At 41.0% G+C, this 25,478-nt stretch overlaps 1 protein-coding gene across 1 annotated transcript in view; it reads left to right on the top strand.

Annotated features, from left to right (window-relative positions):
• Positions 1 to 24,515, top strand: part of LOC308094355 (xenotropic and polytropic retrovirus receptor 1 homolog) — a 47,925-nt gene extending 23,410 nt beyond the window's left edge. Inside the window, exons 3-16 of the mRNA XM_080440960.1 lie at positions 2,116 to 2,217; positions 2,640 to 2,863; positions 3,460 to 3,609; positions 3,738 to 3,821; positions 4,372 to 4,453; positions 6,535 to 6,624; positions 7,557 to 7,654; positions 8,124 to 8,303; positions 10,132 to 10,297; positions 10,696 to 10,893; positions 12,091 to 12,257; positions 14,322 to 14,461; positions 15,966 to 16,187; positions 16,797 to 24,515. Coding sequence (XP_080297086.1) covers positions 2,116 to 2,217; positions 2,640 to 2,863; positions 3,460 to 3,609; positions 3,738 to 3,821; positions 4,372 to 4,453; positions 6,535 to 6,624; positions 7,557 to 7,654; positions 8,124 to 8,303; positions 10,132 to 10,297; positions 10,696 to 10,893; positions 12,091 to 12,257; positions 14,322 to 14,461; positions 15,966 to 16,187; positions 16,797 to 16,851 — 1,958 coding nt within the window. The 3' untranslated portion in view covers positions 16,852 to 24,515. The remainder of the gene's footprint in view (positions 1 to 2,115; positions 2,218 to 2,639; positions 2,864 to 3,459; positions 3,610 to 3,737; positions 3,822 to 4,371; positions 4,454 to 6,534; positions 6,625 to 7,556; positions 7,655 to 8,123; positions 8,304 to 10,131; positions 10,298 to 10,695; positions 10,894 to 12,090; positions 12,258 to 14,321; positions 14,462 to 15,965; positions 16,188 to 16,796) is intronic.
• Positions 24,516 to 25,478: the final 963 nt, after the last annotated feature.

Raw genomic sequence — 25,478 nt, 5'->3', positions numbered from 1 at the left:
TTGATGGGAGCTGCTTCAGAGGTGTATTGTGGATGACCCAAGACTGTTTACTTTGTACCATGTGCAACTGTATGGGTGTAAAGCAGGGAGTTCCTGGAAAGGAGACAAAAAAACAACAATTTCCAGATGAAAAGTACAGCCTATTACTGCCACACAGACATGTCATAATGGCATAATGATGATAATAATCATAATGACGCCAAGACTTGCAGAGAGAGAAAAGAGCAGAATAAGGCAAAAATGGGATAAGGAGATTACTCGAGTCCACAACTCTGTGTGTGTGTGTGCGCGCGCGCAGTGTACTGTATGTATGTATGTATGTACTGTATGTGTGTGTGTGTTTCTGTGGCCTAGACACCCCAATTTAGTTAATTTGGTGTCTTGTCTAAAACCAGCCAGTCTGAAGTTGGATGAATCACTGACACTGCAAAGTCTGACTCAAAATGTGTGTGTGTGTGTGTGTGTGTGTGTGTGTGTGAGACACGTGTTTCTGTTGGTTCTCTCAGCCACATGGAGGAACAAAACATGCATGCTCCAGTGGTAGGCATTTGTATTGTGCAGACTCCACTGCAGTAAGCAAAAAATATATACTGTATTTTGTTTGTTTGCTGATAATGCAAAAACATCACATATACGTATGCATTATAAAGACATTCCTAAATAAAGTAAAATTAGTAAGACAATGAATGTAGAACAGTTTGGGTGACACCAGTGAACAGACGGATAACAAATATCTTGTACATTGAGTATAGCGCCACAGAACTGTGTGCACTGAGGGCGTTTCACTTCTACTTGCCAGAAAGCCTGTGACATACATGTCCATGATATGGGAGAAGGGCTCCCCCTTGTGGCTGTGCCAGCTAAAAGGGTTCACCAAGACAGGAGCTGCAGTATGTACATGTTGTCACATAAAACAAAATCACAGTAAAATAATTAAGTGGTGGGTGTTACTGTTTTCATTTGGTTTCTTTCTGTAGGGATTTCAGTTCAGTGTAAAAAGATAGTTACTCATTCTGACAAGTTGAAGGTCAACCACCCACAAATTAAAGCTGCAATCCGGAGCTTAGTTTAACGAGTAAAATGTTATTCTAACCACTCTGTATGGTAAGATGCAATATAACTATACCACCTGCAGTGGTTAGAGGCGGTCTCCCTACTCTTCCATGAGAAATGTAGACCCTGGTGTTGGGGAGGACACCTACTCTTTGACTGTGGCAACTGGCAAGGTGTGCTGCCTGAAGCTCAAAAGCCCATTATAACTGGGGGTTTCCTCTTGAATGAGTGGTAGATGCATTGATTAAGACATCAAGACACAGAGCATTATAACCACATTTTAAAAGGACATTTGAAAACAATAAACAATGAAAATAAGTAGAAATGGGAATACAATTACAGAAGAAACAAAAAACTATTTAAAGGCGGCGGAAAAAAAGGAAACGTTTTTAGCTTTGAAAGAACTAAGAGTCGTAGCAGACCTGCTGTCTTCTGGGAGTTTGTTCCAGCCTTTTGGCACTAAACCATTCAGTGCTCTATAAACGGAAGTATTTTTAAATCAGTTGTTTAACAGACAGGGAGCCAGTGTAAAGATATAAGTGACATGGTCCACTTGTTTCTTGGTATTAGACTCGAGCAGCAGCAGTTCTGAATCAAATGCAGTCTGAATCAAATGCAATCAAATGGAGTTGTCTGTCTTGATTGCATCAAATGCAATCAAGACAGTTACCCTGTCTTTACAAGTCCACTGAAAATGAATGTGTGTTTCCCAATCTAGCTGAGACTTAAGTTCTTTAATCCTTGATAATATGTTTACTGTAGGATTTAGATATATCGTTTGGTGGTAGTTTGGTTTAGGTGGCGGTGCAAGCCTAAAATTACAGGGAAGGTGGGTTTCATGTTAACTCTTTAGGCCTCTTTAAGAGAACGGAAGAAACGTACGGTTATTGGAACCTATTGAGCTGTTGTTTTCAGCCTCACTACTCTGTGATTGTGTGTGTGACTGACTGGGTTGTGTTTCACCAGACGTAACTCAATCTGAGACAGAGTGCCTCTGTGAAAAATAGTGCTGTGTTTTGTAATATGTTTACTAATAGCCTGTGTCCTCTTCTCTTCCTTTAGTTACAGATGAGGATACAGTCAAGAGGTACTATGCTAAGTTTGAGGAGATGTTCTTCCAGACGTGTGAAAAGGAGCTGGCAAAGATCAACACTTTCTATTCTGGTAAAGAGCTTCTACTACTACTGTTGCTACAACTACTACTTTTAATACTACTAGTCCTAATAACTGTAACACTACTGGAACTACTAATGCATCTGCTACTACTGCTGCTGCTATTACTACCACTACTAAGTAGTACTAATACTAATACTTTGCTAATAATAATTCTGCTTCTATTACAACTACTAATACTACTACATGCTACTACTACAACTATGAGTAATACTTTTATTATTACTAGTGCTACTACTTTTACTTCTGTTTCTCCTGGTGCACCTGTGCGCACATTACATCACATCACTTCTATTTTCATAATCGTTACAGTGTAACCTATCAAGTGAATGTTTTGTTTGGTCTGTGTCCTGCAGAGCCTTTTTCCTTGCCTAACACTCTTCCTCTCTCCCTGCCCTGTCTCGTCTCTCCAGAAAAGCTGGCCGAGGCCCAGCGTCGTTTTGCCACCCTGCAGAATGAGCTGCAGTCCTCGCTGGATGCCCAGAGAGAGAGCACCACCCAAGGGCGGGGCCTGAGGAAGAGAAAGACGGTGTTTGCTCTGTCCCAACAGGAGAGGTGTAAACACAGAAATATAAAGGACCTGCAGCTTGCCTTTTCAGAGTTCTACCTCAGCTTAATACTATTGCAGAACTATCAGGTATACAATGACTCAATTACATAACACACACACACACACACACACACACACACACACACACACACACACACACACACACACACACACACACACACACACACACACACACACACACACACACACACACACACACACACACACACACACACACACACACACACACACACACACACACACACACACACACAGAGTCAACTGATGTGAACACATTAGTAATTGTAAGTTAATTCTTAACTTCATGCAAGTGCATGGCATGTAATGAAATCTATCATTCAAATACGACAGTATTTTTCACACGCTTAAGGCTTCTGCCACACACCTTGTAGGAAACAAATGTCAGTTGGTTGCTGGTATAAAACATGCAAAACATTCTGGTTGTGCTGTCCCCTGTCCCTATGCCACCATCCTAAAATACACAGAATACTCTTTTTTTTCCTTCTCTCTCTCGCTTTCTTATATTTAATCTTATATTTCTTTATTTTGTCTGTCTGTCTCTTTCAATTCTCTCTCTCTCCTCCTCTCTTTCTCTCCTTTGTTTCTCTCGTTCTCTCTCCCTCCTCTCTGTCTGTCTCTCTCTCTCTCTCTCTCTGTTGCAGAACCTGAACTTCACAGGGTTCCGTAAGATCCTGAAGAAACATGACAAGATCTTGGAGACGTCCAGAGGGGCAGACTGGAGGGTGGCCCATGTTGAAGTTGCTCCATTTTACACCTGCAAGAAAATCACACAAATTATCTCTGAGACTGAGGTACACAAACACATGAACTTGCATACAGGTACCTAAAACACATATCAAAATGGGTATTTAACGGTTTTACTTTCTCTTACCATCTCTTTCTGCTACCCCCCACCACCCCTCTCTGTTCTCCCCATCAGGCATTGGTTACAACAGAGCTGGAGGGAGGGGACAGACAAAAGGCCATGAAGAGGCTGAGGGTGCCCCCCTTGGGTGCTGCACAGGTCGGTCAGACACACACACACACACACACACACACACACACACACACACACACACACACACACACACACACACACACACACTTACTGAAGTTGTTAATCAAAACTCGGGGTAAATTAAATGTACTACTAAGCAGTGTTGCCATGTCTACTTATTATAAGCGACTGGGCTTGTTTTTCTGTAAAGTCGCTTTTAAATATTGGTATAATATTGTGGGTTGCGTTTTTTTGGGCTTGTTTATTGTCCTCGTACCCCCATCTGAAAATATTTTATGCCGTTTTTGTGTTATTTCACATTTTTTTAATTCTTTCAAGATAATTCTTTTGAATTATTTTAGAAGACAGGATTTAGAAGACGTTTTTAGAACCGGCCTCAGGTCTAAATGGTTTAAAGTGCTCATGTGGCCTATAGTCGCTTCTTTCGGGCTTGTTTTCATAGACCTAGTTGCCTATTTCTCTCGCAAAATCTGGCAACACTAAGTTCTGCTGCAGTACAGGAACAGATACTGTCTGGGCAGTTTAGTAAACAGTGTTTGTCTCCGTTTCCCTGCAGCCTGCCCCTGCATGGACCACCTTCAGAGTGGGGCTCTACTGTGGGGTGTTCCTGGTCCTAGTGGTCACAGTGATTATCACAGGTAACAAAACCGCCGTACACACACACACACACATCCATACAAACATACTTATCTTCAAACTTTTCAACTCAACCAGCGACATAAGCTGTGTTTTCACTACAGTCCCAGTAGTTTACATGTAAAAAGAAGTTGGAATGGGAGAGACCATTTTCACATGCCCTCCTCCGCCTGATAAGCGACCGTTTTCATTTGTTTATTTTCTACTTGGTACTTTATACTCGCGCGAGAGGTGACTGTAAGCCCGCGAGACTGTAACTTTAATGCATAGAAAGAACAGAGGATAAGCAAACGGTTTTCTCATATTTATTTTTCTCTCGCTCTCTCTCAATCATTTATTATCATATTAAAAACATCTGTGTGCTGCCTGCAGTGTGTTGCGACTTGAGAGCACTGTGAGCACTGAGCCTCTCTCTTTTCTCTCTCTGAGAGAGTGAAACTCTCACCCACCCTCTCCCTATAACGGAGCTAATTTTACTTACATCGTAGTTGAACAAGCCACCCACAATACCCCATGCAACATATGTTGATATATGTAGAGTTATGTCAACATTGCTTTGAAGCATTTTTGTCACTGAACAGTTTTGGCTACAGGTACGTACAGGCAGCCTGTCACACGCTCCTTGTTGAAACCAATGCTCGTTCGACCACGATGACCGTTAGAACGCTCTCTCACTCGACGCTCTCTCATCATTTGCTACGCTATCCCAGTACTTTCTAGCGTTTTTTAATCCCGCCAGTACATGCCGGAAAAATTTGTAGGAAGCTTGGCGTAAAATTTCAAACACCTAAACTGCCTGTGAGATGGATTTAAAAATGTCTGTTATACTTCATGCACTTTGGCAATGTGAAAACATTGGGGGTAGTAGTTTTGATTTTATTATTAATAATGTTCACAGATGATAAATTCAATTCCAGTATTTATTCATACTATCGTTCAGTATCATTGCAGTCGAGGTCCGTACAGTTTCCATTCAGTGAAGCAGCCAGTCAGGATAGTCTCGGTGGTACCCCTGTAGAAGGCTCTCAGGGGCCCATGCCAGCCTTCTTTAGTTGCCTAAGAAAATGGAGGCGTTGTTGATCTGCAGTTGTAGTGCCTTAAAGAAACTATGATACAGCTAAATAACATTCTTCACATGTCTATATCCATTCAGCACAAAAACTGCCATCACTGCTGGAACATAAAACTTCATGATTTACCTCAGTTTCCTTCCCAAAACACAAATAAGTAGCAGTGCTTCAGAAAAGAAGAACAGTTTGGCTACGGGCACCTAGGCTCCAATGTAGCCTGACAGCGTGTCGCAGGTTCGAATCCCGATCCTGACTGCCTTTGCTGCGCGTCACTCCGCATCTCTCTCTCCCCGTTTCCTGTCTACCTACTGTAATATCAATAAAGGCATAAAAAAGAAAAGAAGAACTGTGTAATGCTACAACCTGTAATACAAACATAACAGACCTACATTAAAACGTACAGCCACCATGACTAGAAATCTGTTGCATACAAAACAGGCCCTTCATTGAAGGGTGCACTCATAAATTCACTCCAAGGGCACTGGAGCGCACCCCAGAGACTGTTTGTCCCAACATTCTAAAAATAGTTGAAGACAAAGGAGGTTATGGCAAAATGTGACACTTGCAGCATGTTTGGTAATCTAGATTGCGTTATTCAAGTCACACAGTGATGTGCAATAACCGGTATATTGCCCATACACTACCCATAAATTGAAAAAAAAAGAAATGCTACATTGGCTAATGTAATTTGGACTTGTTTCTGTTTGCCATTTTAAAACTTACTTAGTTACACTGTAGCAAAATTACACAATTCTGTGCTCTGGAGAGAGAGCACTGATTCCTCAACAGAGCGTCAGAGTGGATTTATGAAGGTTGTGGTGCACGGATATACTGGTAGAATACAGGCTAAACTCTCATACTCATACTCAGACACCTAAAACCAAGCATAGCCTTGATGCCATAGAGCTTCAAACGCTTTTTATTAATGTAAGATTTGTCAAATTTCAATCAGCCATTTCTGATCATGTGTTGGTGTAACTATTCCATGCATCTCTCTCTCTTTCACTCTCCAGGAGCCGTGACCATTCGTCATGACGATGTTTGGCCCCTGGTGAGGATCTATAGAGGAGGCTTCCTGTTAATAGAATTCCTCTTCCTGCTAGGTACACACACACACACACACACACACACACACACACACACACACACACACACACACACACACACACACACACACACACACACACACACACACACACACACACACAGAGAGAGTTCAGTCCTTAAATCTGAAATCAATAACTTTTCTTGTGTGAATAAAATGTTATTTTGACCAATCTGTATCGAAGAGTATGATAATACAGTATAAAATAATGCTATAATACAGTACTCAGCTCAGGTAAACACCATCGGCTGTTCCTTCGAGAATTAACTGCCATTTAGAACTGGTTTTACAGTAGCTTTATCAACTAACTTATAAACTCTCTTTGGTGTTGTCTCTCTAACCTGCTTTTAAACACTTACTCAGCTTTTAACTTGCATTTAATACTGGTTTTACTGTAGCTTTAACCACTAATTTATACACGCTCTCTGCAGCTGTGTCTATGACCTGCTTTCTCTGCCTGTGCCTTTTTGTTGTTGGTTTTTCTGGTTGTAGCAGTAGCTCTATCCACTAACTTATAAAAACGCTGTGCTGTCGTTTCTTTAACCTTCTTTAAAACACTTACTTAGCATTTACTTGTTTCCACTGAGGCCTCCTAAGCACTTCACAATAGCTTTTGCACACTTTTTGCACAAGTTTTGGTCCTGCTTTGTTTCGGGCATCCCTGGCCTATTTGAAGGCTATACAATTCTACTTATAATCTACAGGCTTTCCTCTTTCTTTTTTGCTCCCTGGGAAGTAGGCTAATGATCACATTCTAACAGTAAGAAACAAACTTACATTTTCAGAGCAGAAATTCAGCGTACATTTTTATTGGCTAAGGGACCTGGATATTGGATAGGGGGACGCTGACCCAAAAAAGGTTGAGAACCACTGAAGAAGTACAACAACACCACCACCCACTTGTCTAACCTACTGTATGTTCTCTGGCAGGCATCAACACTTATGGTTGGAGACAGGCAGGGGTTAACCATGTACTCATATTTGAACTGAACCCCAGGAACAACCTATCCCACCAACATCTGTTTGAGGTACGCACACACACAAGTACACGGACACTTACACGTGCAATATGTTTACAGTAATAACGTAAGACATAAAGATAGATAGATAATTAATTGTGAAGTTTTGAATCGTAAATGTGAACATTTTCCAGTATAAGCATTTTCATAGTTTCATTTGCAAAACATTTGTTTTGCTTTTAAATGTTAATTACAGCACACGGCATGCATTGCAAAATACTAACGCACAAACGTGTATCCTTGCATATATTAACAGAACATTGTAACCTTTGCTCAGGATGAACACAACTCTACAATTTTACATTTTACGTTTCACATACTATTACTATAGTACTGTCTTTAAGATTCAAGCCAGGTGTTTTATTGTTACATGCACGCACAATCAGCACAATCACAAGTTCAACATTGCAGGCAGTGAAATGTACTTGGAGGTGATGATAAACGTTTTGCACTGTCTGTGTTTTCTTTGTGTGTGTAGATTGCCGGTCTGTTGGGCGTGTTGTGGTGCGTCAGCCTGTTGTCCTGTCTCTTCAGTGACAGCGTCCTGGTACCCATGCAGGCCAACCCTCTGGCTCTGTACGGCTTCTTCTTCCTGTTCCTCATCAACCCCTTCAAGACCTGTTACTACAAGTCACGCTTCTGGCTCCTCAAACTGCTGGTAACGACAACACGAAGAGATATGTGTGCCATCATGTTACATCATGTGTAGGTTTGGGATCCTTTAGGATTTTAACGATTTCCGGTTCCTTGACGATCTTAGCTGTCCGATTCCGTAACGGTTCCCTTTAACAATTCCTATACGGGTTCCAAATGGACCCTAAGAGTTCTCTAACTCTGAGAGTGTACATATGGTAATTGCATAGCAGACCTGAACGCCAGCTCTGACAGTGTGATAAAACCGGTTCCAGAAACAGTTCGTAATGTGATGGAACCGATTCCGGTTCCTCAAGGTTGAATCCGGTTCCTCCGGTTCGGGATCCCAACTCTAATCATGTGACACAGACAGGTGTACCAAGCGCTCAGAGATCAGCTCAACTACAGAAAAAAATGCATGTAATCTTTAATAGTAAAGTTTAAAGGACCACACCAGCGTCAATACAAGTCATTGTCCAATCACAGCTTTGGTCATATATCGTACATCAATATAGATGTTTATATAAAACAATATTTTGCCTTTTCTAATTATATATTTTATCCATAGTCATTAAAAACATTTACAAACTTATAAAAATTATTAAATTATAAAATCTCAAATCAATGTTTTCTCCAGTGATCTATTTTCAACTACACTTTCAAATCTGCACTTTAACTCTTTGACTGCCAGAGTATTTTCATAAAGTACTCCCCCAGTGCCAGCGATTTTCGTGTTTTTTTTGTTTGTTATTTTGTTTTCATATAGTTTGTCTAGCTGCGGTTTTGAACACATACGATGGTTCCACCAGCAGAGAGCAGCAAATAGACACCTTCATCAGCTCGCTGACTCGCTGCCCCCCCCCCCCCCCAAACAGAGTCAAACAGTCAAATACGTCAAACCGGATGTGACGTGTTCTCAGATTCTCCGATCGGCCAAAATTACGATGTGATACACGACGGCGATGACTGTTCGTCACCCAGACTATAGATTATAAAAGTGGACCTCTCCGTTCGTTTTTTATACCGTGTGAAAAACCGTGTGTTTCCCTATTCTGGCCGAAAATGACCGGGGGGAAAGAAAATGAAAACCGGAAACGGAATCTGCGTCATGAAACCGAATGCAGGTGTGGGTGAAGTAAGTGGAACTCGAAACCTAGAATGAAAAATAAGCAGAATAGCGCGATCAGAGATTAAACAATGAACACGCGTCTAACGCGTCGACGGCCAACTGGACAAACTAGCAATTGACGCGTTATCGAGTCAACCGCAGTCAAAGAGTTAACATGCATTAAAACACAATGGTAAAAAAATTATATAACTGTGAAGTAAACGTTTTAGTGTGTTGGATTAAGTATCTCAAGACAATTTCAAATCTCTGATTTGAGTAAATTTTCATACCGCACTGAAATAATGTCTTTCCAATGGCATCCTCAAACATCAGACAGACTATTGTATTCCTTGAAAAAACGATTTGAAGTAACATTAGAGTTGTAGTTAATCATTAGGCTAAACAACCTTTTGTATGTTTTTTGTCCCCCGTTTCTATATTGTTACTATATCGTCCAAAACTATTACTTGTCAAGATTCAAATTCACAGCGATAGAGACAATATTCTCTCAGGCTGGCAGACCAGCAGAACTAATAAATCATGTTTAGTTCACAGTAAGAAAATAATAGCCAGCACTCTGACGTCCTTTTTAATTGATGGATGCACGGACAGCATACACCGACGCGTTTCGGCGTCAAGCCTTCCTCATGACTATATCTATATGAGTATGACTGTATAGTTCCGTGCGGCGACAGCTCTGTTCCGGTGTGGAGTCTGCATACTAATCATAGATTTATCTGTGTAGTTCCGCGTGGTGACGGCTCCGTTCCACCGTGTGGAGTTTGCAGACTTCTGGCTTGCTGACCAGCTGAACTCTCTGGTGGTGTGTCTGATGGATCTTGAGTACATGATCTGCTTCTACAGCTTTGAGCTGGACTGGCATAAACATGATGGACTCATTAGCAGTGAAGGTACACACACACACACACACACACACACACACACACACACACACACACACACACACACACACACACACACACCATGTTGTTGTAGCCCCTCAACTCCATGGTGTTTAATATGTTTTCATGTGGAAATCCTATTTTTATAAAAAGCATGGATCCTATACTTGCTTTTATATTTGAAGAACTTGAGAATGTAATCATGATAAAATGCCATAATGATGATAGATGATAGAAAGATAATTATGGTCTATTATTTTTAGTGTCAGCTTTCCTCTGACTACCCGAATACAACAAAATATAGAGTTTTGTTGATAAATTGATCCTTTTTAAATGTTCTCATTTGAAACTGTCATTTGAACTGCGGTAACTGACACAAAGAAAAACCTACTAACTGTGTTTCCCAGGTAAAGGGGATGTGTGCCACTCCTACTCGTACGGTGTGCGTGCGGTGATCCAGTGTCTTCCAGCGTGGTTCCGCTTTGTCCAGTGTCTTCGGCGTTACCGTGACACCAAACGAGCGTTCCCTCACCTCGTTAACGCAGGAAAATACTCGACGTCCTTCTTCGTCGTCACCTTCGCAGCCCTCTACAGCACGCACAAAGGTACAGTGGAGACACTGCATTCATTCTGCACACTAACGCTGTGTTCACCCTAGAAAATCCAAAGCTACACAAGGGCCATGCGTGGCCAGCTACATCAAGAATCAAGAAGTTCATTTGTCACTTGTACAAGTACAAGCATCGAAATGTTAATGGGACATGTACTTGCAGGTACAATGTGCAGATACAATATCTAATCCTACAGCAGCAGTGTCAAATCAGATGTGCAAAAAGAAGACATGCATGTATACATTACAATGAGATTGCTGCTGAGTCATTGAATTGTTGCTCAAATGACATTTGCGTAAATGAAAAGAGGAAGGGTTAAACGGCGCAGGGAACTGGTTCCTTGTAGAAAAACAGAGCAGGAATTGTGGTGAGAGAGAAGGGCAGCGGAAATGGTGAAACAAATGCATACAAATTGTTTGACGCATCACTGCGTCACTGGAGTGCTGAAAAAAGTTGATGCCAGTTCAGCTTTGATTTGTAGGGCGTCATGTTCGTCACGCAGCGATGTGTTGCGTGTCACTTTGTAGCTTCATGTCACTGGCTTCCATTGAAAATTACCTGTTCCTTTTTCGCCGCTAGTGTGAACATCAGCATGAGCATAAGGGTGGGTGGAGAGCGTTGTTTGCAAATGCATACACCTTCACTGCACATACACAAATGTAAGGTGCAGACAAACATGGTTACAATTATGTCATACTCTACACAACATGCACATAAACATAGGTTAAAAACACAGGCATGTACATTAAATCACATTTGGGTTATGAATCAGAATCATCTTTCAGAATCATCTTTATTGTCACAACACAGGTTTATAGGTGTAAAACAGTGGGTGAGATTTGTTTTTTTGTGCAAGCCCCATCGTTTTGATTATGTTGCCGTTGCTCGTGTTGTATTAGGTAATTTGACCTATCTGACTTGTTTTCCTTGTGTCTCTATTATCCCTTTCTTGAAACCGCAAATGATGGGAGCTTGTACGACAAAGAATTTCACCCACTTTTTTTTTGCACCTATAAACCTGAGAATCTGAATCTGAAATAGTCCAAACATTTTTTTTTAATTGCAAACAAATTGCAGATGAGCTGGTAGATCTGCTATGTTTGAAATTTTTGGAAATGCAGCTTAAGTGGTTAAATAAATCACGTTAACCTTGGTGAACACATCATGCTGTTCTTGTCCGCACCCTCCTAGATGCAAAGCATCAAGACGCCCAGATCTTCTTCTACTTGTTAATCGGCTGCTCAATCGTCAGTTCCTGTTACACACTCATCTGGGACCTGAAGATGGACTGGGGCCTGTTTGACCGAAACGCTGGAGAGAACACCTTTCTCAGAGAGGAGATCGTTTACCCACAAAAGGTAATGAACCCATTAAGACCTGATGCCGATTCTACAAATGTCTTCTAAATCCTAACAGTTTTCTGAAAAACTTATGTTGCTATATCAGTGGAGCTCAATTTTTTTACATGTCAAGGTCCACCCAAAATGATATGTTTTTGGCCGCCGACCCCCATCTCAAAATATTTCATCTCAGGGACCCCCAGAAGTTAAGATTTTGGTAAAAACAATTCACTTTAAAAAATATATATTATTCCAGGGTCCCCACGGTCATGAAATTCCTGGAAATATTTTGAAATGATAAAAATCTTTTTCCAGTCCTGGAAAAGATTTGGAATTTGTCTAGGGTCCTGGAATTTATCAAGGGTCCTGGAAAAATATTTGGCTATGCATTGTTTTTGGCAATTTCTTTCCAAAACAGCTATAACATTACACAAAATATGTATTTTCTGTCCGAACGGGCTGCGTGATTGCAGCCTAATGTATACCGGACGTGACAAAAATAACAGATATACAAGCTCACAACGTGCTGCAGCGTGATGCGTAGTTAGTCAATTTTTTAGTTTTTAGTTTAGTTATTTATTTTTGCTACACTGCCTGTCTTTGGGCATTGCACATAAGAGTAAGAGACTCATTATTGCGCTGAATGTTATATATAATAATGTTATACAGGCCTGGAAATTGGGTTAAATATTCTGGAAAAGTCTTGGAAAAGTTTTGGAAATTCATTGGTAAAAATGTGTGGGAACCCTGTTATTCAAATATTTGCACACATTTTCCAGATTTTTCTAAAAGATAACAGATCATATGAACTTGTAGATCTGCTATTTTTGAATAGCCAAAGTATAAAATGACACTAATGCTTTAATGGGTTAAATACATGTGTACAGAGAGAGAGATGTGAAGATTACCTTTTACTGTATGCAAGGGCTCATTTCTTTCTTGTCAAATTACTACAGTATATATAGGGAGGCAGACTGCGATGCGAGAGTGCGGTCTAGCCAACACCAACTGCGGCGGTACTTCTATATAGGTGGTGCGCTTCTTGCCTTCCTGGCATTCCCCCGGATTGGCTCCCATTAGTGTCAGTTTGCTTGCCTCTAGTTCCGGGTGCCTGACGCAGTACACTGCCAGCCTCATGCTTCTCTCTCTGACTTTGTCTGTGACCCGTGGTAGGTCCCCGTAGAGGACCACATTTTTGATGTGGTCTCTCCATGTAACACCTAGTGCCATTTCGTAGCATTCTTGTGTAGACTCCATCCAGGGCCTGTTGTACTGTGAGGGTCCATTTCTCAGCCCCATACAGCAGTACTGACTCCACTGTAGCTACGAATCTCCCATGTCTGATTTCCACTCTCTCCCCATCCCATGCAAGGCATTCCAGGCAAGTGCCCTCCGGACCTTCAGGTCCTGTTCCGTAGTCCATGCCCCGAGATATTTGAAGTCCTCGACTGCCTCGAGCACCGTCCCGTCCGCAGTAGCAATGGTTTTGTCCTCTGTGTTAACTGTCAGTACTTTTGTTTTCTTGGCCTCGAGCTTGAGGCCGATCTTCCCTTCCTTTCTCTGCTGTATACGAGATTAGGGCAATGTCATCTGCGTAGTCGAGGTCAGTAATCCTGATCGGAACCAGAGTGAACCCCAGTGCCTCCTCTCTGCCATTGATTGCGAGTCTCAGGGCATGGTCTATCTATCACTATAATGAACAGGAAGGGGGCCAGAGTGTCACCCTGTAGGACGCCCGCTAGGATCTCAAAGTCTTTGGTGTCACCGTCATGGGTTTGAACCTTGACTCGAGTCTGGCTGTGGCTTGTCTTTATCATCTGAACCATCTTCTCAGGAACTCCGTAGGCCCGGAGAATGTTCATGAGTTTCCCCTGGTGAATAGCGTCAAAAGCCGAGGCAGACTAATAGCTGACTGATAGAGAGAAAAGGGAATAGTAAACATGTCAGAAACATGAACAGGACTTGAGCAATAAATACATTTAAGAATCCATCTAGTGCCTTAGGATCTTGACTATGTTTGTTCACACTTGCCTGCATTCTGTCTCCCTTTCTCTCTGTCTTTGCGTGCTCCTGTCACACTAGGCTTATTACTACGGTGCCATAGTGGAGGACATGTTGCTGCGCTTCTCCTGGACGATGACTTTGTCTCTAACCACAGTGTTTAATTACCCGGGCCTGTCTGACATACTGGCTACTGTGCTGGCCCCCATGGAGGTCTTCAGGTACGCATACACACTCACAGATTTGTTATTTTTTATATGAAACTGTCATTTAACCAACATGCTTTGATGATGACTTTTCTTTCTGTCTTTCTGTAAAACAATTGTTTTGGTTTTTTGGCACATTTTATGTTCAAGGAAGAGTTAAATGGCTTTACATTGGAACTTCACTGCAAAATGATGACTAAATGAGCTGCCTAATAGAGCCTACCTGCTTGCTCAGGGGATTAATTGAATCTCAAAATTTGTGTCAGATCCTGTGTCTATAGGTGAATAAAGATTTACTACTACTAAAAAAAACTTTAGCTTTAACTAACATGCTTCAAAGACACGAAAACTAAAAATGCCTTCTTTTTTTTACATTTCAAACAATTGTTAAATTCTGTGGGCACATTGTAAGTGTGAAATGGCTGCACATTGTGACCTTACAGCAAAATTATGAATAAACGTTTATATAAATATATTTTAATAAAGTAATTACTTGGCATTGGAAGTAGTTGCTCAGCAGGGGGCAACAGGGAGTGATAGTGTTCCTCCTCATGTGTCTCCCGGTAGAAATTCCTCACAGTCAGATGAAAAGAAGTGGATGTTATTTCCATGTTTATGTGAGGAGGGTCCCCAGACCGGCTGTTGGGGTTAGCAGCATCGGGACCATGGTGTAGTTCTGTGGTTCCCAACCTTTTCAGGCTGTGACCCCCCAAAGTAATCATATTTGAACTGGGGACCCCCCATCCTGGCAAGCACATGGAATTGTAGGAGTTGAGGCATTACATTTTGTTTGACTCGGTTCCACAGATGAATATTGTGGAAAATAGCAGATCTACAAGCTGTGTGAGCTTGTAGATTGGCTATTTTCACAATGTCTGCCTCTTTCTTATGTTATTTGACAATTTGAACAATGTTTGACCAGTTTTTATAGTATAGTTTGTTAATTACTTTTGATGCAGTAATGGTCTTTTTTCTTTTCTTTCTTTCTTTTTTTTCTTAAAGTCCTTAAATTGTCACTTCACTGTCATCTGGGGACCCCCCAAAACTCATGTGGGGATCCCCATGGGGGTCCTGACCCCAAGTTCTCAAACTTTTCAAGGTCAAGGACCCCCAAAATGATATGTCTTTGGCCGCAGACCCTCATCTCAAAATATTTTCCTCCAGGGACCCCCAGAACTAAAGATTTGAGTTACAAATGTTTGCTTTAAAAATTCAAAGATTTTCATGATTTTTCAAAAATAGCCAAAGTATAAAATATGGGTAAAGGGGTTAAAATGATTGTGACGCTTTATTAACTAATTTTGCTGGGGACCCCCTCGTACCCCCGCTAAGGACCCCTGGGGGTCCCCGGACCGCACTTTGAGAACCAATGGACTAGATTAGAAAAAACAAAGACAAGGCTTACTTTACTCATAGACCTTATTTTCCTTTCTCTCTCTGTTGTTTTTTTGTCATGTGCCTCTTGTGTAGTTTTGCATAATACGAATCCAATCACATTAACGACTACCCCTTCTCCCAGGCGTTTTGTGTGGAACTTCTTCCGCCTGGAGAACGAGCACCTGAATAACTGTGGTGAGTTCAGGGCTGTGAGGGACATCAGTGTGGCTCCGCTTAACGCAGACGACCAGACACTGTTGGAGCAGATGATGGACCAAGAGGACGGCGTCAGGAACCGCCAGGGCAAGAAGAGCTGGAAAAGGAGCTACAGCATGAGCCTACGCAGGCCACGACTAGCGTCACAGTAAGTTACCGTACTTCAGAAATACCCGAGCATTGCACACTGTATCAACTTGCAGAGTCATTGTCCAATGGAATTTAAAACGGCCATGTAAGAATTTGGTCAGTACACCCAAATGTCTCCTGTCAAAGTCATGGATGCAAGTGGATGTTCGCTGATTGCACACTTTCTCTGTGTGTGATAAAGTTCTGAAAAAAGCTTGGTGGTAGCAGAGCAATTAGATCCCACAGAAAGATAGTGCTTCAATAAAGGGTATTTTGTAATAATCCACAAAATTAACCAATGGGTTCAGTGATGTCTGTGCAAGATCATTTTATTTTAGTGTGGATAGAAATGTCATTGGATCAGAGCCAGCTTGTAATAAATCTTCAGATGCAAACTACTGTGGGGAGATAATCTTGGCAACATGCATTCTTTCAGGTTTCTGAACTGTCCACAGCCGACATCTGAGACACAGAGCATGTAGAGAGAAATGGTACCCTTTTAAAATGAGGACCAATTATATGAAGATTAGGTTGAAAATGGGGGACGTGCTCCTTTTAAGGAAACTTCTCTTTATTATTATATATTATTGTGTTGTCACATAACATATACTCTCCCTCTGCCCTCTAGGTCAAAGACTCGTGACACCAAGGTTCTGATCGACGACACAGATGATGACTCCTGACATCAGGCCACGCCCCTCGCATGGGTCCAGAATTTATTCAAAGGAAATTCTGCTTGCTAACAAAGGAATTACCCAGCGAGTCGGGCGTTGAAAACTTTGAAGAACACCCAAGGATGGGTGTTGAACTCATACCCACCCTGTCTTATCCCCAACCCTAAGCTCTCACCTGGGTCAGAACTTGATCAAAGGAGGAAATTAGACATATTAGAAATACCCAATGAGATGGGTACCAAAACTCTTGACCTACCACTATCCTTACCCCTAAACATATTCAGGGATTGGGGTGTGGTGGCATATACATACCTTCTTGGAGGATGCAGAACTCAAGACACACCCCTCAACCTTTACTACCTAGAGGTGGGTTTATAACTTCCACCTCCTAATCCCAGCCCTGCTCCTGGCCATTGGTTGGTTGACCAGCCTCTTCATTAGGCCAAACCTCTTCATTTATGAAAAGGAAAATGGGACGCAAACTTAAAAGCTATCTGAGCAAAAGGACAAACAAACGGATAATATGTGTACCTACTCCCTCCTCATAGCCAGACACTATTAACCCAGGGATGGGTGTAGAACAACCTATTCTATTCTCAGTGGGCCTAGAACCTTTCGCTCGCAAACCCAATAACTCCAAGCGGCTCAGAAGAACCTGCAACCCTTCTTCCTACCACCCTTCCTCTTTGATTTTCATAGAAATTGCAACCTGCTCTCTGGACTCTCTCCACCTCACTTGTTGTGACGTGGCTCAATATTCCAAAATGGTTGGCGCGCTGGACCATTTATTAGGCCTCCAAGCATAATTTTTTTTTATTTTAAGATTGTGAAGAGGTCACGTGTCAATCCCTGTACCCTTTGGCCACCTAGTGGCAAAACTCTGCAATCTTCATTAATCCGTCACTCATATGGATCTTGAACCCTCAATGATCATGTTTGTCAGGTTTAAGTACCTGAGCGATGCCATGTGACAGGCATGCCCCGCCCCATTCTCTTCAGCTTGTCCAATCACATTGTCACACAGCTGCCTACCTGCACCTTATATGCTTTAGAGACATACACAAGACTTGAACTCTTTGAATAAAAAGAGTACCGTAACTGACTTTGAAAAAAAAAGAAGAGAAAAATGCCTATTACAATATGCACACACAAACATAGACAATGATTTTATTTCATTTTATGTTTTTCATTTTATTTGCTCATGGACATGCAAAGTGGAGTGGAAACCTTATTATTTTCAACATGAGCTCCTGGGAAGAAAAAAAATAACACATGTATCAAGTGTGTGAATATGGTTGTACATATGCAAAGGACCAATGAGGGAGAGGTTCCATTTTCTTGCAGATGGAGAACTGTCTCAATAATTCATATAAAATATTATTGAAAAGAAGAAAAAATTGAAAAGTAAAAAAAAAAGGTTAATCTCCTGAGCTTTGACTGTGAGGACCAGCAGTCTGACCGTTTGATCAGCCAATCAGCTGGGAAGGATTTTGTTTTATTTCATGTTAAATCTCTCTGGACAAGTATGAAGATAATTGTAATCTTTCTCCTGCGCGGTAGCTTCCTGTCACCACATGTAAAAACAAAATATTTTCTATGGAAGGTTAGTTGATTTGTTGAATGTATACTATTTATGTATGGGTGGAAAACATACTTAGTTGCCCCTGTAAATCAGTTGGTCAGTTTTCAAAGCATTTAATACATGACTTAAGCCTAATTCTTGACTAAACTTGTTCTGCGATGGCAATATCTATTGAGAGCTGCTACTAGTCCAGGGGTGGGTTGCACCAACAGGGCTTACACCTGGTCTGAAGCTAAGTCGGTATTAACTTGGCTTTCTAAGCCCAATTTATTGGTTAGGCTGGTTGCACCAATCTCTGCTTAAGCCTTCGTCTCACTAAGACAGGAGCAGGCGTAAAGTCAAAGTTTACGGCCATCTTCACTTCGCTGCAGAAGTGCTGGATGGTAGAGAATTATTAGGGACAGAGGCTATATTAGGCATTCACAGGGACGCACATTGCTAAGACGGGGTGTAGATAAGACTAGGCATAGGTTTGGTTGGTGCAACCGACATAATATCTGTTCTAAAGACTAACTCTTAACAAAGACTGACTTAGCAGAGTTAGGACTGGGCGTGGTAAAGATAACGCTTGTGCAACCGGGTCAGGGGCATAATTCATGTCTGTGAACCAAGTCTGTTGTGAACTAATGTTCATTAGAAACACCTAAATGACAGTATAGTTAAATTTGCCAGGTGATTCTACCAGCTGATCTTTGGTGGTATAAAATCTCTGTGGCAGCATTTACGGTTGTGTGCACACACTCTCATTTTAGATGTGTCTTATACAAGTTTTGTTTGTCCCATAACACACACTTGGTTTTGGGGTACAAACAAACTAACAACTGCATCCAATATGTCCTAAAATCAGTTAATTTGAATGCATTCATGTAAGTATATTTTGGTATACAACCTGTTTCACACTTCTCATGTTGAGGTTTGTTCTGGTTCTGTGTTAAAGGAGAATTTTGGACTAAGTTTTTCTTACCTTTTCTATGATGTTAGGATGAATGGTACAGTAGAAAAATGTCATAACTCCATCCCGGGTCCGCCACAGCTTAAAACGTGCGCGGATAGGCCTTGCGCTAGATCGCATATTTTAATAGCTTTTTTTTTTGAGAGAGAGAGATCTGACAGAACACTATGCAACCAAAAAAGAAAAATCTAAGTCTCGCAAGACGAGATTGAAATCTCAAGATTTCAATCTCGTCTAGCGAGACTTATGTTGTTGTTTTTTTTGACAGTGTTCTGTCACTATGAACGTCAGATCTCACAAAACTTAGTCAAAAATTCTCCTTTAAGGGTTCGATACAACCCCACTGTGACCAATTGTTCTCAACCACATCTATATAACCACCTGCATATTTATGTATCTAGTTTGAAGGCATGACTGGAGATAAACAACTGCAGTCTGTATACAATATGTTGTTAAATTCACCGTCTTTTATCGCCTGTTAAATACCAAAGTACTTGACAGAACATTTCTACCCAAAGAAAACACTTTCAACCTGATGTCCCTAATTTGGGCATGTCATTATTTGGACAAATATTTTCAGAAGTTAGCAGATCTACAAGCTCACGATGTGACATGTGAGCCAGTAGAACGGATAGTTTAGCTTTTCGTCATACAAGAAACATAGAGCTTAAGTGGCTATGTCTCCAGCTGTGGTGAGTGTCTCCAGACTTTGTCTTATGTTTTCGCATGATACACATAATTTTGGAACATATTGCTGTCATCAGGTTGTGTTGTGGTCTTGACATTGGTTAAAATTACATTACGTGCAATGCACATAATGTAATTGCATGCACATCGTGGATCTGGTTCTCCTTTGGGTTCTGATTCTGGCTCTATTTGATTCTTGATCTTGCTTTCACTTGATGGCACCGTTTCAGTTTGTGCCAATTTCACGACAACAGTTTTGCACCGCTCCTCGTTAGAATTTAGGGGTGACTTACGTGAGGGATGCAAAGTGGTTTAAAACAAACAGGCAACACATTTATAAAAAAAACTCTCAGGAAGTTCTGATTCAACAATCCCTGCAAGTTCCTCTCCTTTTGTTTCCTTACATTACATTCATTGGCAAGGCGCAATAACATTACTATGCATCCATCAACAGCAGCCAATAATATTCAAGTTACTCCGTAGACAGTGAAGACGTATGTGTTAAGGGTTATGTAGCCTGGTAAACCACCCCGGTCGCGGAAATCACATTTCATTTGATTTCAGCTAATTTAAATGTGATTTCCGTGACCAGGGTGGTTTACCAGGCCAAGGGTTATGTGCACCTAATGCCAAATTTGATACTTAGATTTTCTTTACCTGCAGTTCTGCTGTTGCTTGCTAAAGGTGTTTCTCTGCTTAGGTCTTAATGATGAATGTCCATAGTTTGCCAGTGCTGAGATTTTAGGTTTTTATTCCTATACTTCTATGTAATAGCTCTTTTCAGAGCTTGCCAATATTTGAACATTCCAATGAGGGCTAAGCTTCACTTCACTTCAGTACATGATGTAATTGTTAATATTTTATATTGACCATATTCCACAATTTCCTTCCCAGCAAGTGTGCGGCCTCTGGTATAAACAGAGTTTTCTAGTGCTAGATGTGCTTTGAGTCTGTATATTTACACCCGTCCCGGATAGAGCCATTGTAAAGCCTGATTTATACTTGGGTTGTTTCAACATCTCATGAACTTGTTGATCTGCTGTTTACGGTGTGTGACACCAGTCAGTGCACAACTAAGTATAAATCAGGCATAACAGTGAAGAGCCATGGGGGGGGGGGTGAGTGAATCCCTGACCTTTTGATCGAGATGGAAATGAGGCAGACCACTGTACTGGCTGTGTCACATGTTGTCACATGGGTCTAGCTGTATTGATGACAGAAGTCCTGTTCTTAGTGAGCAGATATGTCAATTCACTAGATCAGTGGTTTTCAACACTTTTCATATCAAGGTCCATTATTTATTCGGCATTAGAGCCACGGACCACTGTTTGATGAGATTTAGACTCTCAGACCCAAAACGTAAGAATATGTTATCGTTGGATACGATTTTGTCCACAATTCCATGCTATATCGCTAAATTGTAGATGGATGGGTTCCAAATGGTCCGTTAAAGGGCTATGGGGGTCAGTGGCCTAGTAATGCATACCAAACTGGGAGTCTTTGAAATTAAAAACTTTGAGAAACACTGCTGTAGACACACACAAAGGAGTTCAACAGGAGTCGGGACAGATTTTATTTTTTATTTTAAACGTTTTGTTATGCTTTATTTCAGATATATCTGTAGAAAGACAGGAAACCAAGGGCAAGACATGTGGGGTCGGACTTGAGCAAGGGCCCTTGTGCTCACTAGGAGCATAATGGTTTATATAGTAACTGGCTCTGTGACATTTTACTTTCTATTTTTATACATCACCCTTGTTTTAATTTTATAGGGTTAGGGGGTAGGCACGGCAACATTTTTCATTCAGTACTGCTATATATCAATGCAAATCTTACATGCATACCAATTCCATGTATGAGAAACAAACATTCCATCCAAAGAAGACACAGGGTATTGTCATCAGGGACTTTTTTTTATTGTTTTTATGTGTTCTTAGCATGCAATAGACAGTGACCAGAAGAAGGGTGGATGATGGAGTTGAGGTGTGTTGTCATAGAGAGCCCTACTTCCTTTACTTTTGTGCCATTCAGACAGCACACCCCTGACTTCCTAACTGCAAGAGGTCGTTCTGACATTCCAAGAATGTTTCATTGCTCGAATATTGCCAGAGAACTGTTAGCTTGCAGAGGAAAACCTGAACCTTCCGATTTGAAGTATGTCTGAAGTGTGCTTTACATACCAAATTAAATACAGTCAAAGTATTTTGGACGGATAATAAAAAACAAATAACATTAAAACACGCAACCCTATTCTGGGGTGAACATTTGGCAAAACTAGATCTATAAGCTCATGTGAGCTTGTAGATCGGCTATTTTCAGTGTAGAAAGAAAAAAATAAAAGAGCGGACCGAGATGGAGCCGACCCCGATAAACTAACAAAATTACTGTCACCTGTTCTCATGTTGGTATTTATTGACCTCCATGTTGAAACTTTACCTCAGCGTCCCAGTACTTTTGACTGTATACTAGGCTTTAAACCGTGTCCTCATGCTGTTTCTGTTGATACCGCATCCCTCTACCGCCTCTGTAGAACTTCTGTAGAACTACCTGAGAGTTTTAGTACTCTACATTCAAATCCATTATCAATTTCATGACATGTCGAGACCACCTGTTGTCAAAACATCTCTATACAATCAATATTGACTTGAGATGATATATAATTTCATGAGGTTGTTGCAAATCCATCTTATCTGAAAAGGAAAACAAACAAAACATTCTGCCCATCGCTGCTTTTTCTACTTGCCGTCATTTAAGACTAACACAATATATTGACTGAAATAACATTTGCTAACTGAGAATATTGGCAGCAGAATTTAGCTCCAGTATGTCAATCTGAGTTGCTTGATCACAGGTCAGTCTTAGAATTTTAGATGAGAGAAGAGCAAATGTTGTTTTTGTTTTCTCTCTCTTGATCCACAGTGCAATATGGATTTAACGTTAAAGACGTGACAGGGGGAGGGGAGTTTGTGTCAATGGTGGGACTTTATTGGACTCTTGTAATCTTGGTTAAAAAACAACATGATCTGTCACTTTTGTCAACTACATTGATGAGCGTTTAGTTGTCTGGCCCCTGCCCTTTTGTCATCTCTATCTCTCTTTTGTTATCTCTAGCACCTGTACAGATTTGGTAACCAGACCTTGACTGCTATGGATCATCCTGTTTTCAAAGTGAGATCTGGTGGGGAAAGCTGGCCAGTTCTCTTTTATTATTTTTTATTTTACATTCCAAATGTTGCCTCGTGCCCCTGAGTGCAGTGGAGCAGACACATACAATTATAAATACATGTTCCTCATTCCAAATACCTACCAGACTGCTTTGATGTGAAGATATGTACTATCAAACATACGGATACACCTAATCCTAGGATCCTAAGGGATTCGAGACTTTGACCGCCCTGGCTTCTCTCATTGGAGTATTGCAACGCTCCCAGATGTCTATCAGATAAACGCCTGTAATAGATGAGCGTGTGGGATATGCATTTTCACAGAGCATGGACCAAATGGATGCTCTTTCAGAATGTCACAGATTTCTTTTAATTTTCTTCATTTTGCTGGGCATTTAAGGCAACTGGCAGTTGGGACATACCTGACCTCAGAAGTTCAAACCACATTAAAAAAATGTGTCCCTTTTCTGGGGCGAACAGTCGGCGAAAAATGAACATGGAACACAAGTGTTCCATGTTCCCTGCTTTGTGCGGGACTATTGTGTGCACCGTTCTGTCTGGATTGAGCCATCTATCACATGTATTCACCATCGTCTGCAACCCACTGAAACTCGGGGGCCTGCGTGCGTGTAGGTTTTAAGACACTATAAGGTCAATTGTCTCAGATTAACACTGTGGTTCTAAGATCCTTTATGTACACAGGCCCAGGGGTGTCAAAACACTATTAACCACTTTCAACCTGGTGTCTCTATTTTGGGCATGTCATTAGAGGCGAATTAAATTAAAAAAAGAATCTAAAGATTAAATAAAATAGCAGATATACAAACTTGTGAGATTGTAGATAGGCTATCTAAGTAATATTGGGGATGGTTTTGAGAGACGGACACAAATGGAACATGGATCAAAAGAGCTTACGTCTCATACAGGAGAAGGAAATTCCATGTAAATCTTAAATTATAACAATTGTTTAGGGTTCAAATTGGGTCACAGAGTACATGGTTCTGGAATAAGAGAGTACCTTTGCTCAGTGAAGCACGCCTATGCGACTGTGTAAAGACGATCGAACGCAGATATTTTGATCCACGTTCTGATGTTACTACGGAGTGGCCCAGAGCTGTTGATTATACAATATATTTTATAATGAATAATGTTGATTATAAGTGTTGTATAATCAGTGGTGACTGTGCAGTGGGTGTTGTCATGTTGTATGTACAGTAGCAGTGTTATGCTACGGAGGTGCCTGGTACACCACCCTTTTCCCTGTTACAGTTTTACAGTAAAAACTAAAACTAAAGACCAATGTTTTCAGAGTTGTTTTTTTTGTTTGTTTCTTTACAACAGAGTAAAAGTGAATGCACTGATATTTCGCAGAAAGCTGTTTTAGAATGTTTCATCTGCAACAGGTATTCCCTTTCAGCTATATCAAGGGTTCCCAAATTGTTCAGGCCGTGACCCCCCCAAAATAATCCTATTTGAAACGGGGACATTCAATATACAGTACATTTATACAGTAGCCTATCTTATTTAGTTGTTTGATATGCACCACTCCATAGGTCACTGATAAAACACATTGCATTATGTTATACGGATGGAGCAATGCAGGTATGTACTCAAATGGTAAATATTATATTCATTACTATTAATTGAAGTCGATTAATTTGTCTCAAAACCATAAAAATGTGGTAGCCTTTTAGAATGTTTTTTTTTTTTTTTTAGGACTTGGGTGGTCTAGCTCTACCCTCTCCTGTTTCACTCTTTTCAATTTCAACTTGGCACATGTGACCAGTTGATGGCAGTAGAAGCCTAAAAGGCCCTGAAGTGTTTTCAGCCTAGTCATGTTGAGGCTTGGTGGACAATTTTATGATGTTACCTCACAGGCCAAACATAATGATATTAAGATAAATATTGGCCTTCACTATCACACTCCTTCCTTGGAGGCGAGGAAGCTGTCAATCAAATATCGTTTGCGCACACCTACACACAGCCCTGTCAGAGTATCTGAAATACCTGTATGATTTTATTCAGGGCCTTAAACACTTGGTTTTTAAACACATCAAACCATTTTTTTGGTGAAGATCACAGCTACATTTATTGTCAATGCTAACTAACATAGATGAATATTGAATAATATAGTAATAATAGGCTAATAATGCTATGCTTAGGGGCTGGTTGTCTAATGCAGTGGTTCTCAACCTGTGGGTCGGGTCCCCACATTATTTTTTAGGGGTCCCTCCCAGATGACAGTGAAGTG

The sequence above is a fragment of the Gymnoscopelus braueri genome (assembly GCF_963280865.1).
Source record: "Gymnoscopelus braueri genome assembly, chromosome: 10".
NCBI classification, from domain to species: Eukaryota; Metazoa; Chordata; class Actinopteri; order Myctophiformes; family Myctophidae; genus Gymnoscopelus; species Gymnoscopelus braueri.
Note: the sequence above shows the minus strand (reverse complement) of the source record. Positions and strands in the feature narration are given on the sequence as shown.